Source organism: Corvus moneduloides, chromosome 6, assembly GCF_009650955.1.
Source record: "Corvus moneduloides isolate bCorMon1 chromosome 6, bCorMon1.pri, whole genome shotgun sequence".
Taxonomy (NCBI): Eukaryota; Metazoa; Chordata; class Aves; order Passeriformes; family Corvidae; genus Corvus; species Corvus moneduloides.
The window spans coordinates 10,590,626-10,609,641 of record NC_045481.1 but is presented as its reverse complement, the minus strand read 5'-3'; the positions used below and the strand labels follow the sequence as shown (position 1 = coordinate 10,609,641).

General features: G+C 43.7%; 1 protein-coding gene across 2 annotated transcripts in view; it reads left to right on the top strand.

Moving 5' to 3' along the window:
• The window catches only part of RCOR1 (REST corepressor 1), an 84,237-nt gene that overhangs the window by 53,731 nt on the left and 11,490 nt on the right, over positions 1-19,016 (top strand). For both annotated transcript variants that reach the window (XM_032111509.1, XM_032111510.1), the window contains 4 exons: positions 6,520-6,572; positions 10,609-10,770; positions 13,333-13,451; positions 17,032-17,110. In XM_032111509.1, coding sequence (XP_031967400.1) covers positions 6,520-6,572; positions 10,609-10,770; positions 13,333-13,451; positions 17,032-17,110 — 413 coding nt within the window. The remainder of the gene's footprint in view (positions 1-6,519; positions 6,573-10,608; positions 10,771-13,332; positions 13,452-17,031; positions 17,111-19,016) is intronic.

Sequence of the window (19,016 nt, the reverse complement as noted above, 5' to 3'; positions counted from 1 at the left end):
GGGATTGACTGCCTCTGTGTGACAAAAGAAGCTTTTGGTAGGTATTAGGGCTTTTAAAGGGATAAATCTCCCAGCAGTGGGGCACTCCATTTTATTCTTTGATTTATTCTCTCTGAGGCTGCAGTTTCTGTGCTCCAGTTGTGGTTCTGTGAACAACTTTTTCCTCACCAGTGCAAGTTTACGTAGACCTGTTCCTACCCACCTGCTCATCCTTGTCACTGTGCTGTGCTGGGGCAAGGAATGAGTCGCGCTTTTGGCTTGAGCCAGTCTCATTCCTTGCTGAAACTAGGAGGGCTTATCTCTTCTCAGGCTTGTGTAACCTCACAACAAAGGGATTTTTATATGGTACACAACAGTATAAAAAGTACAAAACTGTTTGAGTAGCTTTCTGCTTTGGTGGTGGTCAGCTGATCAGTGCCTTGAATGTCTCCAGAGCTGGTACAGGACAAGGGGGCAACCTGTGTGGGTAGGGCTGGTGATGGGAGGGTCCAGGACTGCCCCTCCTAGGAGGTCAGAGCATCTCCATACTTTCAGCCGCCATTCAGTGCTTGTATGCCTTTAACTGCTGCTTGGCTGAGGAAACTGGTGTGCTGGGGGAGAGTTTTTGGATGGAACAGTTTGCCAGTCTGGTTCCCTGGGATTCCAGGCAAGTGCTTGTGCTCACAAGTGGAAAGAGGTGGATGGAAGATAGGGGTGCTTAGTCTGGTCCTGCTGCCATAGGAGACTTTTAATGCAGTGGCACCCTATGGTCCTTGGTATGTTGACAAGAGATGATGCACAAGTAAATCTGAGCAACAGGGAGGTAAGTGGGTGGGAGGTTGGTAGATACTGTGGTATCCTATGACTCAAGTTATCGTGCCCTGCTGCAACATATTTTCTCTTGCTCCTATTCAAGTAAGCTTCTCCAGGTAAGGTGATTTGTCTTTTGCCTTGCAATTGCATCCAGACTTTATCCTCACCTGCTGCAGCTGCAATGGAGTTGAAGCCTAAATCCTCTTGTGCCTTCAGTTGCTTGAAGTGGTTTTTAAGTAGCCTTTGTGTCTGTGTAACTAGCACTCTCTGTTCCTAGAAATGGTGTTAAAGGAGGCTGTGTGCCTGCCCAGGTGGGTCAGCACAGGACACAAAACACGTCTGTGCTTTGTCTCCTGCTCTTCTCCTGCCTGTTACACGCATCACATCTTATCAAGAAGAGGAAATAGCTTTTCCAAGGCGTAAGAACCTTTTGAGTAGAAACATAGGATAATTAAGGTTAGAAAGACCTCTAAGATGAGGTGAGATTTATTTTCTTTTAAGTGCTTTTGTTCAGGATCTTTGCCTGCTTCCCCCGCTTCCAGTTGCAGCTAACTTTAGGGAGACAATTGAGCAGACTCGTGTGCTTTTGGCAGCTTCCTCTCCCGAGCTGGGACCACGAGGTGGCAGGAGTGTTCCACCGTTGCCGTCAGGGCAGCAGGACAGCAATGCAGCTGCTCATTTTTATAGGCGAGGCGAAAACTGTGCTCGGTTGTTTGCATACCATAATTGTGTTTTGAAATTTGGAAAAGTTTCACGTGTATGTGTCTACATGTCCTTATTTTCTTTATATAGTATTGATTTATTTTGGGTCTTGACTGTCTTCTTTTTATTTATTTATTTATTTATTTATTTATTTATTTTTTGTTCCTATTCTCAGGGGAGATGGAGGGAAGGGAAAGATGTATAGCAACATCCAGAATTCCTTGCAGGTTCCAGCATTGATCAAACCCTGTGAAGCACATTACCGAGGCTGCGAAGGATGCTGCTTTTGTCCTCATTTCACCCTGTTCTGTCAGGGTATTGCATCACATAATATGCAAAGTGTTCAGAACTCCTGCAGTACCCTAGTAATAGGGGTGAACTGAGGTTGCAGCAACAGCTCTACCTCTGCATTCCTGTTGCTTTCTATAGGCTTTAGCACACTTGCTCATGCTGCAAACCTGCCTTGGGGTCACTGAGTTTGCTGAACACAATGTGATCTTTGTGGGGTCATTGAGAAGCAATTTGGGTGGGGGGGAGAAATTCTCCAGAAGGACCCACTCAGAGAGATTGTAATGTGACCAAATGGTGATGAGTGGAGTCATTATTTTCAGGCATTTGTCTTTTCAGAGTTCTCCCACCCTCCTGAAATGAATGCTCATGTTTTACATCTCAATTCACTGTTCAAGGATGCAGGACTGAAAATCAGCAATGCAGTTGTTTGCTCTTGTTCCTCCTTCCCTTTGTCAGGCAGGAGGGTCCCCTTTTCTTTTGCCTGTAGTGAGGAATTTTTGCTGAGAGGTGGTTAGCAAAAGGCAAGTCTTTATGAGAAAGATGGCTGGGAACAAGAACACAGAATTCAGGGGGTTAAGGGCACCATTTTGGTCAAACTTCCCTCTCTAGAGGGCTGGGGTGTGAAAGCATCTTTTGTGCTTTCTTTGCCACTCCCTTCCATTTCCCTTATCTCTTTGGCTGTGTTAGTTAGTGCTACACCCAGGGTCCTTCAGTCATCTCTTATTCAGGGGATGTGTTTTAGCATCTGAGCACCCTGTGCCCCTCTTTGCTGGTGACAGTGTATTTGTGAGGCTCTGTTCCTTTGCACCCCTACCTTTTGTGCTGCTCCTGGCTTCCTGAGCATGACTGGCTGTAGGAAGGGGCTCTTTGGGCCAGTGCTCACTCCATTTTGGGTGTGGGGTGGACAGGGGATCCTGCTCACCCCCATGCAGCTAAAAAGCACGCAAGAGAAGAAATGTAGCCAAGTAGGTGAAGAAATACCAGTTTATGGTTCTCTTCTCTGTCCCTCCCCCCATCTGGTTTCTACTAGCAACAAGAGCCTTCACAGGAGCAATGCATCTCCTGTGTCACACAACTGTCTCTATTCAAGTATCATTGTATTTTTGTCCTGGTCTGTGTTGAAATATCTTTCTGATGTAGGGAAATGAGTTGGATGGGAGGGGAGGATACTCTTACCTACCCTGTTTGGGGAAAAGTTATTCTGGTAGAAAGAGTGCTTGGTGGTGTATTTTATGCTGGGGGAAATGAGCTGGGATTGCTCTGCTGCTCTTGCTTGTTCTCTTCTGGAAAGCAGCTCAGAGCTGTGCTGGCAAGCTGTCTCTTCTGGTGTAAGCAGGGCTCTGCCCCAGGCTCCTCTGGCTCTGAACTGTGATGTCTAAACAGATTGCTGGGTTACACGCCGATCATGACTGAATGCCACTGAAATGCAGTGAGCAGAATTTCACGTGCCTGCTGCCCTGTGCTTGCTAGAGATGTGGAGGGAAGGCAGAGGTGGAAGAGGACACTTCTTTATCTGGTGTGGCATGTAAAGCATTAAGCTTGTGGCAATTCCAGGCTCTACTGGTATGGGAGACTAAAGGGATCCTGTGACTCAGCTTATGCCATGCTCTTCCTTCCTTACTTCATATGGAGGGGGATGGTAAAGAGCAATCGGAAGGATTGCTCAGGGGACTGTCATACCTCTCAGATGGTGCATGCATCAAAGCGAGTGAGCTCATAATTAGCCAAGAAATGACGAGCAAAAGGGGCTAGATTGGCAGTAAGCAGGCAGGAAACAAGCCAAGAGGAGAGTACGGTGGTGTACTCCTTGTCTGTCCTTCACTCACAAATGCTCTTTTAGTGTGTAGTGGTATTGCTGTGTGCTCATGGTCAGGTTACTGCCTTATTGCCTTTTTCTTATTTTTCTTTTCTCTTCCTCCACTGTAACAATGAGGTGTAATACTGTGGTGTTACAGAACTTAACGTGACAGGAAAAGCATCTTGCTTACTTTCATGGTGTCTAGTCACTCATGATCTACTGTTTGGCTCAGTGGCGTATTGACTTGTTGAAGAGAAGTCCTACTGCTGTGTGGAGACCTTGCTAGTATTCTTGCTTAGTTAGGAGAGAAAATGCTGTAATGATTTTTTTGGGGAGCAAGTATGTTTTCATTACTTAACAGCATCAGGCTTAAGAAAGATAATATGCTGGAAAGGAGAACGACCTCATCTCATCTCTGTATATTAAAGGATAAGGTGCTGAAGTCAAATGAAGAACTGTATATCTTTCCACAGTGAAAGCAAGGTAGTTAATGCAGTAGTACTTAGCATTCAGGAGCTTAATTCAGCCTTGGACTTGGGAGAATTCAGCTCCTTTCCCTCCTCCTTCCTTCACGTCCTCCTTAGACAAAATATATAACACTGCATGTGCAATACCTGTTTTTAAGGAAGCAGAGAACTGAACTACAGGGAAGTGCTGCATGTAGGGTTTCCTGGCAGCCTTTTTTTTTTTTTTTTTGATGTGGTTTTATAACCATCTATAACTCTGGAAGCACCTGAATTTTTTCTTCTGCCCACATCTTACTGATGTTTCCTGTCCTGTTTGGCATGTGGAGGGGGGAAGGATGTATGTATATGAGGCAGTTCCCCTCTCTGTCCCTGTTAACTATGTGTGTCTCTTCTGGATCACGTTCTCTGCTTGGGATGTGGTTTTACAAGCTGGGTTTTTTTTTTTCCCTGTGGCAAAGCTGATTTTCGAGGTAATAGGCATTGGTAACCCTCAGGATGTTCTTTCAGTGAATGCAGCAAATTCAGCCCAGGAAGTTGGTCATTGTCCCAAGCACCTCCACTGCCTTGGCAACTATTTTGTTTCCTTTGTGCAAGAAAAGGTTGTTTGCAAGAACGGGTGGTTTTCATCCCAGTTCAGCATGGTTCTTAGAAACAATTGGTTGACTTGGAGAGACAGATGTGTTTGTGGTGCACCAGTGCAAATTAATGGTTGTGTCTAGGCCTTTTTCTAGCAGGCTAATAAAACTTTTACTGAATGGATCTAGAACATGGAGCAATGAACAGGTTTGTCAGCCTGTTGGGAGTCACCATTGTGTGCAAGTGGGTGCTTGGAAGGACAAGAACCTCATGGAATGTCCTCGATAATGTGGAACTGTGCCTGTGTTTACAGCATGCTCTTCTCCTGCCACAACATGTGGCTGTATTAATATTCTTGTGGACTTTTGCATGGCACTTAACAAGGCCCTCTTTCCTAACAGCTTTTTGTGAAAATTAACACAAAATTTTTGTGCTTTTCCTTTCCAAATGAAAGTCTGGCATTGCTATTACATGTCATATTGGCTAGTCTAAAGATGGGATGTCTACTTTAAGTACCTAGATCTAAATTCTTATTATTAATGACAAGTTGAAAGTAAGAGGCTGGTGCTTTCCTGCTGTGTGTTTTCTGATTTATCCTTTCTGTTTTCCCAGTACATTTTGAGTTCATAGCTTAGTTTCTAGGCTGAAGGGATAATTGAGGAGTGTCCCAGCTTGAAGAACAAGCTTTAAGAATGCCATACTATTCCATAAGAGCGTTTATAAAGGCAAAAAATATGGGAGAAGCACATTTGAGAGCTGAAGTTAATCATGAGGCCCAGACTGGGAAATGTGGCTTCCTTAGCTGCAGAGTTCACAGAACCATTTCCTTCCGGAGGTGCTGCGCATGCTCTCCATAAGTCTGGTGCTCAGTAGTGGAATTTGCTTTCATCCCTCTGTATCTGTAGGAGAGGAAGGGGGAATGATTTTTGAGTTCATTGCTATGTGACTCATTGTGAAGTCCAAATTTTGTAGGATGAGAACTTTGGCTGTGTGTATCTGTTGTAGGTCAGGGACATTTAGGTCAGGTTGTCTTACAGACAACCAGTGCTTCTGGCATCTTCCACTTCCAGGGGAAGGAGGAGTTTCACCTTTAAGATTATTTTTTTGTTTGTTTTCAAGGGTGTTATTATCATTACAGTGTGATTAATAATGACCAGGCATAAGGGCACAGACTTCAGAACACCACCGCTAGTACTGACTTTGATCCATTCCTCACAAATGGGTGCTGTTGGACATGTGAGCTTGGTCACTCTAAGTGAAAGACGTTTGGGTTTAGTCCCATCTGTACAAAGTGTAAGTCCTCAGGGCATGTTCTCATTGTAAAGATTGAAAGCTCATGGGGCATAGTAATACAGGAGGGGGTGGGGTTTGATCCAAGATAAAAACTGCTGAGACCTAAGAATTGAAAAATTTACCAGGATGTCTGCAGTGGTTGTGCAACACTGGGATTCTGGCAGTATTGGAAGATACGGGTTGTGTCTGGGGATGTTTTTCCTTAAGAAAACAACTACTTTGGGGGTATTAAAAAAAAATCACCAACAACCAACCAATAAAAAAACCACACCAAAATGAACACACATCGCAAAAAGCAGCTGATACAGTCATGTCTACAGTTTTGATGAACAAGTTCTGAAATACTATAGGCTGTGTTTCAGAAGTACTGGAACTGGATTGGATATCATGCATCATTTAGGCTGTTAAGGAAAATATGTCATTTGTCTGGTGACTTGTTTTTTTCTTTTGTTTCCTTCTTTTCCTGAATTTTTGGAAACAGCAGCTGTTCATGAGTTGTCTCTGGAGGGCTAAAGTCAGAGCTGCAGATCTGGGTTTTTGACTGGGAAGGGGAAGGGAATATGAGATGAGATGCACTTACACCTTCTCTTTGTTTTTCAGTGGATGAATATATTGCCATTGCTAAAGAGAAGCATGGATACAATATGGAGCAGGTAACAACCCTTTGAATATTTTAAAATATTTTTCAGCATGTATTCAAACATGACTTCAAGTGACTGCTTAGAACTGCTTCTTTCTTTCTGTAACTTCTGTGTTTTCTCCTCTACTACTTATCCCAAAACTGACTGTTCCTAATAGTAGCCTGTGCTCTGTGGATACGGAGTTCACCCCTAGTTTTACATCAAGAGTCAAAAGAAGAAAAACAAAACCATTATAGTTTCTAATGGAGTCTGGCCACTAGTATTATGCTTCCTCTGGTGACTGCTTCTTGAGCACTTTCAGAGCCCCTAAACAATGTTAAAAAGATTGGCTTATCTTTGGACAGCTGCCTGATTGCATTGCAGTTTCCAGCTGACTGCTCTGTCTCTGCTTCATGGATGTCTTGGCAGTTATTAATGAGCTATTGAACCATCATGTGCTTTTCTGAGGCAAACCGATACCCAGAGTTATTTACCTTAAAACTGTGCTGCAAATCATTTTGCGTTTCATAGATGAGCACCTTGTCTGTCAGTGCAGTAACAGGGGATGAATTTGCCAGCTGCCACTGACCTTAGCCAGTACTTGTAACCTAGGGATGGAAATCCTGGTCTGAAGAACAGACCTCTCCTTTATTCCCTGTGGTCTAGGATTGTGTACTAATCTTTCCTGTGTTAACTGACAATGATTTCAGAACTTGCTGGGGAGATGATTAGATCTGTGCCTGGGAAACTTTTCTGAATTCTGTGGAGTTTCCTCATGAACTAATACTGGCCTGGAAAGGGAAGGCAGGGAATCTCATGACTTAGTGTTTTGGCAAATCACAAACTGTCTCTACAAAGAGATTCTACAAAAACTTGAAAGTTTATTAAAATTGTTCAGACAGAGGCTGTGAGCATAGAAACAAATTATTGGGATGGGCAAGGGCTTCTATGTAAATGATTCTGCTGTCATCCTTGAGTCAGACTTTGAGTAGTTGATACTCATGCTCAGAAAGACTTCTTGCTGAACAAGAACACTGAAGTTGAGATAGCCAGCAAAATTTCCAGCAAAACCAGGAATGATCTGATTTGATAATTGTGGTTTCTAAGAGTGGAAAACAGCAATAAAAGGAACGTCAAAGCATCAAAAGGCTGTGAACTTAAAATGAAAATAAAGATAACTCTATTCAGCTGCTATTGGTATACTCTAGTGTTGGATATCGTGGGTAACATTTGCCAAGAGAGATGGTCTTGGAATAGTAGGAAAGGGTTTCATTATTTTAGTGGAGAAGTGTTGTTTGGAAAGTATAGAATGATACAGAAGACTGATCAAAATGAAGCTTGCCATCTTTAAAAAAACCCGCCTATTTTTTGTGGTTTGAAAAACTTAAAATCAGCTAACAGAGATTTGCATTCATTTTAACGTTGAAAATATGGACCTCCCACTCATTCCTTGAAGTCTTTTTCTCCATTTTTTCTTTCCCCTTCTGTGTACAGAAGTTGCATGACTTGCCACATCAGAGTGTAAAGTGGCTGAGCAGCTTGTAAAAGTCTCCCTACTCCTAAAAATTTTCTTATTCCTTCTGTAGCACTCTCACATAATACTCTGGAGTTAAACAAGTTTCCCAGGTCCTTTGGGATTTCCTAGAGAGCTGCGCTAGGCATTTTCAGGAAATAACTGGAGAGGATCTATCTTGTTTTCTCTGGAAGGCACGCATTCATTTTGTATTACAGGGACAAGTGTCAAGGCTTTCAAATCAGGATGATTTGTTGTGTCACCAAGGGAAACTCTGTCTTCAGCAGGTATCATCAGAGTTGCTGTTGGCTGGGTAACTGGACAAGCTGATACAGACTCCCTGGAAGGCAGTAAAAGCTCACTTTAGCAATTGGCCACCATCTCTGGGCTTTGCTGGCCATGGCAGCCCTCTCCCACACGCACATTCTCCTGACAGCCGGTCACTTTGCTCCGCTGTCCAGGTGGCTTGGCTAACAGTTATCATACAGAGATTGCCTTTTTTCCAGCTGTGCCCACAGCCCAAACCCTCTCTTTGCAGGCTGAGACGTGCGAGTCTGCTGCAGGGAGTGGGAGCTGCTGGCAGGGTGCTGGGGCATGTGCTCACTGGTGCTCCTCTGCCCAGCGGTGTTCCCGTCGAGCTGCCCTTTCTGTGCCAGCACGGCTCCCATCCCTGTCCTTTCACTCCCCTTGCCCGTGGCCGAGTGCACTGTTGTTGGCTCTACTCCTGGTAGATGATGGCTGGAGGCTCAGGGCTGTGCTGTGGGAGTCCCTGCAGCCTGGTCAGCTCCAGGGCAGCAAAGGGCAGGCTCTCTGCAGGCCAGTGAGCTCCGGCAGGGCAGACACTTCAGCTGGTGGTGCAAACAGCTGTGGATGGTTGTGCTGAGCTGTAGCAGTCACAGACTTTTGGAAGCACCACAGGAAGTCATGCTGTGACCTGGGCTTTCCTGCCAGCCTTTGTCAGACACCCTGGGACAAAGGAGCCTGGGAAAGCCCTGTGCTCACCTGTGTGTGAGTGCAGAGTTCTTCCAGGGGAGCACAGGCAGGGATGGAAGAGGAATACTGATCTCCTGATAAACAGGCCTGTAAGGAAAACCTTTTTGTTTGTCTCTTGCTTTATGTAAGCAGCTCTCCCCTCAGTCCTCACTAACGCCTCAGTGCTACCCTGTCCTCCCAAAATGTCTCGCTCCTTGTTTATCCTCTCCTTCCTCATAGGGATATCAGGTAGAGCTCATATCTGAAGCTGAAGGAGGATGTCAGGGGAGAGAAAACTCAGTCCTTCATGACTGCAAAATAGTTTCTTTGACCCCATCCTTGCCAGAATGGCTGTGTGGCTCCTGTGACATCTCGAGTGCCTGTGCTGCAACCAAGACTACTACTTGTTTTGCACAGTGGCAAAAGGGAGGAGAAGGTGTCCTGGCAGCTGAGATCTTGTCCAGTAGGGTCTGGGAAAGATCTTGGATAACACCAACACTTACATGCATACTCTCTGGAGAATCTCAGGGGCATGAGATCCTGTAAAGGAACTGCCTTTTTGTATAGCAAAGCATAATGGGGAAACCCCGATTTTGGAGGGATTTTGTAACGCTGGGTGGCCAGAGCGAAACTACTAGATGAGGGTAACTATGGCTGTGAAACCTGAGCTGAGTTTGCATATGATGAGCATGTTACTCTTACATTTTACTCAGCATGTTAGGGATTGTTTTCACTTCACAGCAATTGTGAAAGGCTGGTTTTTAGCTCTGCAGAGTCAGGCCTTCCCAAAATGACTCGCAGTGGTTGCTGGCATGCCAGAGGTGGTGATGTGTCATAACACACAGGGGCTGTGGACCCCTGGGAGACGGGGGCTGTGCATGAGTGTCTCGGAGACAACAGGAGGAGAATGGTTTGCAGGTGGTGAAATGTAGCACAGGCACTTTGTCTTTGGAACTGAGAACCAGAGACTGCAAGAGCAAAATGAGGCCTCTCTCAAGGGAATAAAAGAGCAGCCCCCAGAATGAGTGAGATTTATTCCTCCTTTGGGCCAGGGACTTTTTAGCAGCAAGTCAAGGTGGTGCATGTTCTCTGCCTTTCCTTCTTCCAGTTCTTCTTTCATTCTTTTCCCCTTCCCCCTCAGAAAGAACCCCCTAAACAACTATAAAAACCCCCAGTCAACTAAATCATCCCAATTTCCAGGAAATGGAGTACAGCACTGGAAAGAAGCTGCCTTTTGTCCAGTTTTTTGTAGGTAGACTCCCCAAGCCTTTGCTCAGCTTATCTGTGCATACCACGATCAGTAAAGCCGGAGTAATTTCTTAAGTTTTTTCTTCCACCTTTCTGTTGCTAGTCTTTTGTTACATGACTACCTGTGTGGTTTTGATAAACGTCGGGCTGGTCTTCACAGCCTAGGTGGGTGGCAGATTCCAGGTTTCTTGCACTCAGAAAAGCATCTGATGTAGCTGAGAATTAAAATTGTGTCTAATGTGTTGCCTAAGAAAAATGTTGTAGCTCTCCCTTTCCATTTTCCAGTAATGTTTCTTTTGATTACAGTTTTCACCTTGGTGTCTGTATTATTTCTAGGCTCTTGGGATGCTGTTTTGGCACAAGCACAACATTGAGAAGTCTTTGGCAGATCTGCCAAACTTTACTCCATTCCCAGATGAGTGGACGGTGGAAGACAAGGTCCTGTTTGAACAGGCCTTCAGTTTCCACGGGAAAACCTTTCACAGGATCCAGCAGATGGTAAGTGGTGTTGCAGGAGTGGAAAAGCAGAACAGACCATCATCTTCAGTGCAGTTTGTGCTAAGTGTGTGTCTAATGCTTTTGGGAGAGAACAGGCCAAAGGGGATGTTAGAGGAAAAATACTACCATGAATAGAAAGAAACAATGTTATTCCCAGAGTCTCTGTAGAAGTATTTTCCTGAAGTGCTTTACTGGTTCAGGATAAACTTTGACTGTGATTTTTGTTTTGGTTGGAAATTACAGTTTTCAGTCCCCTGTGTGCTGTGGTAGTGTTTGTCTCAGCTGGAGTTCAGGCATGGTCTGTACACACATGCCCACACGTATGCAGTAAAGATCATCTTTGTGCAAAGTTGATTTCCTTTCTTACAGCCTGATTTTTAGGAATTAATTTTACTTGATGACAAAGTCTGTGCTTAATGTGATTTGGGACTGTCAGTGGATGCTGTGATAGATGTTTATACATCATTGCAAGTATTCAGTCCTTTGCTTTTGGTTGGTAATGATACTGTTTTAAACATATGATTGAAAACTTCAAGGGTGGGTTTCTGCCTGAAAGGAAAGTGCTGGGGAGTGTGCAATTTTCTTTTGAAAGAGGGGAGGATAGGATGTAAAAATTTTTTGTTAATTGTATCTTGAGAGTGTCTTTAAGGGTTCATCAACTGGGTGGGAACTAGACTTGTTATTTGTTCTCCTTCAGTAAAGTAGCCTCTTGAGTGTTCCAGCAGGACCCAGTTCCACTGGCTCTGACCCTTTGAAGTGAGCCTAGGCTGTTGCCATCTGTTCAGCCTCTTTAAAGCACATGTGACACAGGTCTGTGTTGGTTATCCAGCTGAAAAGCGAAAGGTGACTTGCCTTCTAAGGATGAAGGTCCCTTTTCAGAAGGGTGGCAGAAAGAGGCCTGTTTTTGTCATGCCTTCCTTGATGTTCCTTGTCCTTCACTGATGTTCATTTCCAAATGTTCTTGGAGTCCTAGGGTCTCCCACTCCCTTGGATCCAGGTGATGGAACTCTTCAAGAGTGTAGCTTCTTTTCTTTATTCCTCTGTTCTTATATAGGGGGGGGAAATAGGGCAGGAGAATGTCCTGGGGAAAAAAGAGAACATAAAGCCCATCCTGTTGGTGGGTTAACTGCCAAAGCAAGAAATTCTCAATTTGGTTTATGTGCAGAAGCATGGTGCTCTGTCCCTGAGTGAACTGCATTCCAGTACAGGGATGCCAAGCTCGTGCACTGTTCCCTAGGTAATGATATTTTTTTACTGTTGCTCCCAGGAAAGCGATTGTACATGAAAGGAATTAAATGGCACGAAGCTTTGTGTTTAGCAGGGGACAGGAATCAATGGCTCAGGAGCATGTTAGTTGTTAGTTTATAGATGCTGCCCCATTAGCACCCGTGCAGATTGGAACTGAGGGGAGAAATGTCCAAAGCCAGAGAATGAAAGGCAAGTTACATTATTTACCAGAGCTGGTTCTGATATTTTGGCACTCCTAGCAGGGGTTTATAGCCAAGTGGCTGTTTGTCATGAACAGCCTTGTCCCTGAGTTTGTTCTGTGGAACTCTTTTCAATTTCAGAACACCAGCCTCTTGCATGGCTGTTGGCATCACAACATTGCCTTAGTACCTGTGCTTTGTCAGCACCAATGGATTTCTGCCTATGTGCAGCTGTGGGCCAGAGTGGGACTGCTGATGTGATCTGTTATTAGAACCTAAAGTCAGTCTGCAGTTTCAGAACCAGGCTTGTCTCGAGTGAAGACTTAAACTGCAGTGTCTAATTGAAAGAGATCTGGCTCTTGCTCACAGTCTTGTTTTCCTCCCCACCTGCTCTGCCCTCCAAATTGAATCAGACACTTAAATAAACATTCATCAGAAAAGGCTGGACTTTAACCTTTTAGAAGTCCTGTGTAAGAGCATCCATGTAGAGTACCTCAAAAGTAGAGAATTAGTCTTAATGTAGTTTTATGCTTTTTGGAGGCAGACTTTTCTTTCATTGCTCCAGGGTAATGCCATTAGTGTAAGAGGACAAAAAAAAAAATTTCTGTTTTCCTGTACCCTCAGTTCACCATACAGTAACGTTTCACCTTTTGAAAACATCCTTTGTTGAGACCTTTGTCATGTGAATGGTGTGAATAAACCTATTTAACCAAACGTCAAAGGTATGCTTGGGGTGATTGCAATTCAGCAGTTTCTGTGATTGTTTACATGTGTCTGTGTTGACTTTTAGGTTTGTTTCGGCTTTTAAACTGTTATCTCAGTTTCAAGGCCTCATTTCAGATTTGCTCTTGCTGTGTTTCCCCTATACTGGAGGGAACCAGCTACTCGACTGGTGAGTGGAAGCTTGCGGAGATGCTCTTTAGAGATCTTGATGTCCTAAATAGTAGTCACTAACCTGAAACACTCCCCCATAGATCATTTTTGGAAAGGTTGCAGAACTGCCTTGCTTGAGCCTTTGAGAGAATCCGATGTAAAGAGGTCAGATGTTCCTTGGAAAAACCAGACCAATTTTATGTGAACTTCTGGGGGATACTTTACATACAAACATATAAAAGGATACATGTTTAATTTACAGCTTCCTGACAAATCAATAGCCAGCCTGGTGAAATTTTACTACTCCTGGAAGAAGACAAGGACTAAAACTAGTGTGATGGACCGTCATGCTCGTAAACAAAAAAGGGAACGTGAGGAAAGGTAGGTTTGCAAGCAGAAGGGCTGTGTATTGCCACATACTGATTTCTTTAGTCTATCCCAGAAATTCCTGTTAGCTTGTAAGAAACTAGATGTAGGATTTTCCCCAAAACGTTTCCTGGTACCACACCTTTCCCCACCCCTCTTCCCTGCTGTGCATGTTTTGCTTTGCTTAAAGCCAAAAGGCAGTTGGCAGTTAGCTGTGCTCCGTTTTTTGACACTGCAATTCCTGATTGCCCTGTAGTGCACTGGTTACAGTCCCACCATTCTAGAACTTTTTCTCTGATACCGCTTGAGGGTTGGGAAATTGAAGTTAAAGCTGTTTACAATCTGATTGGCACTGTTGTCAGCAGAGCCAGAAAAGCTGATAAGCAGGACAGTAAAAGGAATTAATGAAAGAGCTGAAATCTGCCTTTATTTCCTCCATGTGATGCTCAGCAGAGTGAGAATGTGCACCTGATACAGGAAACAAGCTCCAGTGCAGGACCCCTCTCAGCCTGTGTCTGTACACACACAGACCCTTCCTCTCCTGCCCCTTGGAAAACTGTGACCAGCATAAGGCTGCCAGGCCAAGCTCTGTTCTCTGAGAAGGATGAAGTTAAGGCTCTGTTTTTGAGTGACTGAGAAGAGGGTAGCTGTCATGGTTGAGCATAGTTTGGGTTTTTAGTTAAAGAGGGCTCTATCAGCCACAGAAGTGATTCTTTTGCAAAGAGGTGCTTACAGCTTCCTCTAGACCCGACAGAACCAATCAACTGGCTAGTTTGAATACTGGCAACTTTTTTAAGCCACTTGAGAAGCTTGACACGCCTCTGTGATCCACATTTAAGAATGAACAAACCACTACAGTAGCACAGGGGAACAGCCAGAGCTGTTCCAGGGAATGCTGGGTGCTTTGGGGTTTGGGTGAGGCTGGTGGTGTTCAGGAGGTCATTAGCTACTGAGCTTTACCAGATGAGCTTGACTCATGCTTTTTCTGCAAGCTCACCCTCCTGGATACCCATGCAAGCCCTTGAAGGTAGGTCAGCCAGTGGCCTTGTGCGTATTGCTGTATCTTTACAGTTACTGCCACTTGGTGACTTCACCTAGTTCTGGAGCTGAAAAAGCCTCAGAAATGCAGAGGTTTCAGGTGACTGTAAGGAAAATAATCCCTCTGAACAACAGCAACTCCGTCTGCTTGATGCAGATGCCTTCTCAAGCTGCTCTAAAATGCAGTTAATGTCTTTGCAGACCAAACTTGAGGTGTGCCAGCCTTTGCAAGACTTGTGACATAATTGGGCAAAATTCTGCAAAAGTCTTTCCCCTCAGAGGAGGTGTTGCATTTTCCAGTTGGATGTTTGCTGGCTCCACTGCATATGACCAAGTCTTGTTGGGGAAGGGGAAAGAAATGTGTTTCTAGGGTTGAGCTGTGCTACACCAATGACTCACTCAACCTCTCCCATCTCTCCATTAGGTCAGCAATACTTGCTTAACAGGCAGGGCCAGGGAGAATACTGCCAGCCAACTTTGTCCAGTATTTGGTTGGCTTTCTTTGACCCGAGTCTCTTTTTCCATTCTGTTCTTTTCTCTTGTCTGCAAAGACTTGTCTGGTTTTCTGCTCCCCATCCTGGTGGTTGGGTTTTTTTTGTTTTAGTTTTCCAGTTTTCTTACTAATTTATTGGGGGAGGGGAAATATTTTATATGCAGTATGTGTTTGTCTTGTACTATGTAGTTTAGGGTCTTTTAATACTGCCTCTCTATTTTTGTTCTGTGCTCACAAATGAAATTACTCCAATTGAGAAATACACCTCTCAGTACCTATGCCTGTTTGCTGGGAAAAGTAGCACCTCAGACCATCTGGTGAAGGGGAAAGAACTGAATGGGCTGCCATGTGCTGTAATTTTGTAACCTTTGAGGAAGGCAGCTGGATTGGAAATGCTTAACTTGATTTACATCTGCAGCGAGCTAAGCACCAGGCCATCAGCTTGATGTTTGATTTCTTCCACTCCATTATGTAAAAACAGTCAAACCCCTACACCCCCAGGGGATTTGTCAGCGCTGCATGCTGGGTGAGTTTAGGGTCCCTGGATTTTCAGGTTGTACTGTGCCAGTCGGTGTTGGCAGAACTTCAGAAGTGTTCTTTGGTTATAGCAATCAGCGTCTACAACTGCAGAAATGAAGGGGTGGGCTTTAATCTAGCTCATGTCTAGGGAACTTGCTAGAATACAAGAGCAAACTGTCAGCATAGCAAAGACTGTTGTGAAAAGGCTGAAATCTGAACCCAGGTGAGAACGCAAGGAAGTTCTTTTGGAGATGGGGTTGAGAGGAGGCAATCTGAGGTATCTCACTCAAGTACCTCTATATCCCTTTTGTGGCTAGGCAGGGAAATTCCCCAACCCCTCAGATTGTCACTAATACAACTCCCAGTGCATTCAGGTTTTCAGCAGCTGTTCTAAGTTGTATGTGAGGGGCTTTGTTTGTGCAGCTCTGGGAGGGGATGCCTGGGAATTGATTCCCTGGAATCATCATTACCCAGACTAAGTCTTGTGAATTAGCTGGTGAGCCAGGTGGCTTGGGAGAGCAGAAGTGGCTTGTACAAGTGACTGCTCTTGTGGAAAAGGATGGCAGCCTGTTCCTCCTTAGGATGTGGCTGCAGCAGGGAGGTGGCCACGTGAGTGCTACAGCCAAGCTCACCAGCACATGCTGTGCCTGCTATTCCCTGCTCCCTGTGCGCACAGCCCTGCCCTGCACTGGAGCTGTGACATGCCTGCACCAGTTGATGCTCCTCAGCCTAGGCTATGAAGTTTGACGTGACAAAATAGGTTTATTTTTTTGATAAAAAAAAAAAAGCTTTGATTACATCAGCTTATTTCTTCTGTTTCTGGGCATCGTTTCAAATGGTGCAATTAACTTTGGTTGTGTACAGTACAAAAATGCTAAATGATGAAAATGCATTTGATTTAATGTCTGATTAAAATTCCACTGAAGCCAGACTGGACAGGTGTGCCAAGGTCACTTTCAATATGGCCCCAATTTTATGCCTATTATTACTCTGTAACTGATAACATCTTTTTCTTTTCCAGGGGAGAATGAAATGTGAGGCTGTCACTGAAAAAAAAAAAAGAAAAACCTAATGTTTTTTGTGCTTGTTTTTGAGGGAGTTCATCTTGTGCATGTCTGTTTTTGCTAAATATTAAGTAGTTGTATGAAATCTGTTTTTTAGCTACTTAATGTATTTATTTCTTTCTGTCTCAGTTTGCCTGAAGTAAAAAAGCTAAGTGTCCCGTGTTCTTCAAAAGATAACTTGTGGAATTAATTTCATGTCTCTTGCTTCCATCTGTGTAGATTTATTTTACCTAAGTACACTGCTGAGAAGTGTTCCTGTATGTACTATCTTCAGAATTAAGAATTTATTGACTTAAACCAAAACCAAATAAAATCAACAGCAAAAAAACCCACCAACCCCCCCAAAACCCCACATCCTGGGAATAAAACTAACGAATGCTGTTGGGCTTGCTATGGCATTCATGCATTTGTTTTAGCATGTTATTTATAGAAAAAGAGAGCCTCACAAACTAATACAGTACTGTTTGCTTTTGTCTTCCAGTGAGGATGAAATGGAGGAAGCAAATGGAAATAACCCTATTGACATTGAAGTTGAACAAAACAAGGAGAGCAAAAAGGAGGTATAATTCTTTTTCTTACTTCTGTAAAAATGAAAATGTTTACTTACTAGTTACTTCATGTAGAAGCTGCAGTATCTAATTTTCTTTTTGTGCTTTGTATAGTTGTCATACAAGAAAAGAAGAATTGTCTTCAGAATTATTCTTAGATCAAGACAAGTATAGATAAATAAGTTATTTATCTATTATTATCTATTATATCTCCATTATGGATAGAGCTGGGAAAATTTAACACTTTACATCGCATGATAATATACTGTGTGATTGTTTCCAGTCTCTTTTATCTTCTTCTTGGCTGTGTTAGCTTAAACCACCACCCTTAGTGGTTTGCATCAACCCAACTGCATGGAGATGGAGTAGAAGCACATTCCCCTGTGGAGATGGCTTGGTGGAGGGGAAATACATCCTTTTGTTCTAGGTAGACCAATAAAAGTGTGTTTATGTACACGTTAGGCTCTAAGGTATATTCCTGATGTATTGAAATCCCCATCAATAGTTGTCATTTCAGTAGCACCAGGACTGCAGCTATATTTGTGAAAAGTAAAGGAGAAAGTTTTTGTGACCAGTTAATTTTGTCTGGCAGAGTGGCCTTAACCTGTTGTTATGTCAGCTCAAAATGTAGTACTTGCATCTCACTTCAAATACTTCATTTTCAGTGGGCATAGAGTTCTGGATGAAAATAGTCACACAAATACAACAGTTTTGAAAACCTAGCCTACAGGAAAGCATGTACTTCATCTTCATGTATATAACCTGCAGGTTACCTGTTACTAAATAAAAACGCCTCGTTCAGCAGCGTGGGTTGTATGTGTGAGTGAGTTACAGGAAAATGCTTAAGGCCTTCTCTCCTTGAAGTTAGCTCCCTTTCCTGTTTTTTTCTAGCCTGATTCCTTTCCCACAGTCATTCTATTTCATTTCTTAATTTTTTTAAAAGATCATATTTAGGGAAAACCTACTAGAAATATTTAAAAACATGATCCCACACAGTCAAAAAAAAGTCCCAGAGCAACAGTTTTGTCAGTCACTGTCAGTGAGATTAATGTCTCCAACAAATAGTTTTGAATGGAAATAACTGAAAAATCACAACATTCCCATCTGCTCTTCTCCCACGTTGAGAGTGCTCTAGAATTTCCAGGAAAGTTTAGCTGTTGTTTCCACTGAAGGAACCAGCACCCTTAATGTCTTCCTAGGGGCAGAGTGGATGAGAAGCCATTTGTATTAATCATTACAAGAAACTGAGTTCTCAGAAGCGTCAGCAGGAAGCTCCCAGACAGGAAGGATTCTCACTTGGCTAAGTTGCAGCTGTGTACTGCAGCTCTGTAGTGTTTTGTAAATAATACTGTTGTCTCATTCTCCATCATTTTAATAAATTTACAGTTCAGACTTTTCTGTAAGCTCTTCAAAAGCTTGCCTCTGTAAAATAGCTCCCTTCAATCCCTTTTATTACTTCTTCTTCCCAACCAATGCTGACATGTTCTGAATTTGCTGCAGAAGAGGGAAAGGTAGTTCTTCACCAACTTGGCTGCATCTCTTGTAAGGCCAAACCAGATCAAATGTCTGGTTTGGACAGTTACCATCAAGACATTTTTGCAGAAAATCTTAGTGTGGGAGGAGGCTTTGTGCCCTCCTTGTCATGCTGGTACAGGCCATGGCCCTCCAACCAATATGAAACTCATGGAACATATGCAGTCTGGCTGTGTATGCCATGGCAGGCAGCCTTGTGGGGACTCTGTTGGACAGGGATTGTGCTGGAGGGCAAAATGAAGCTGACAGCCTTCATAGCCTGTTGAGAGTTTAGCTGGGGTTGTTCAGTCTGGAGAGGAGGAGACTCAGGGGAGACCTTTATCACTCTCTACAGCTACCTGAAAGGAGGTTGTAGAAGGTGGGAGTTGGTCTCTTCTCCCAGGCA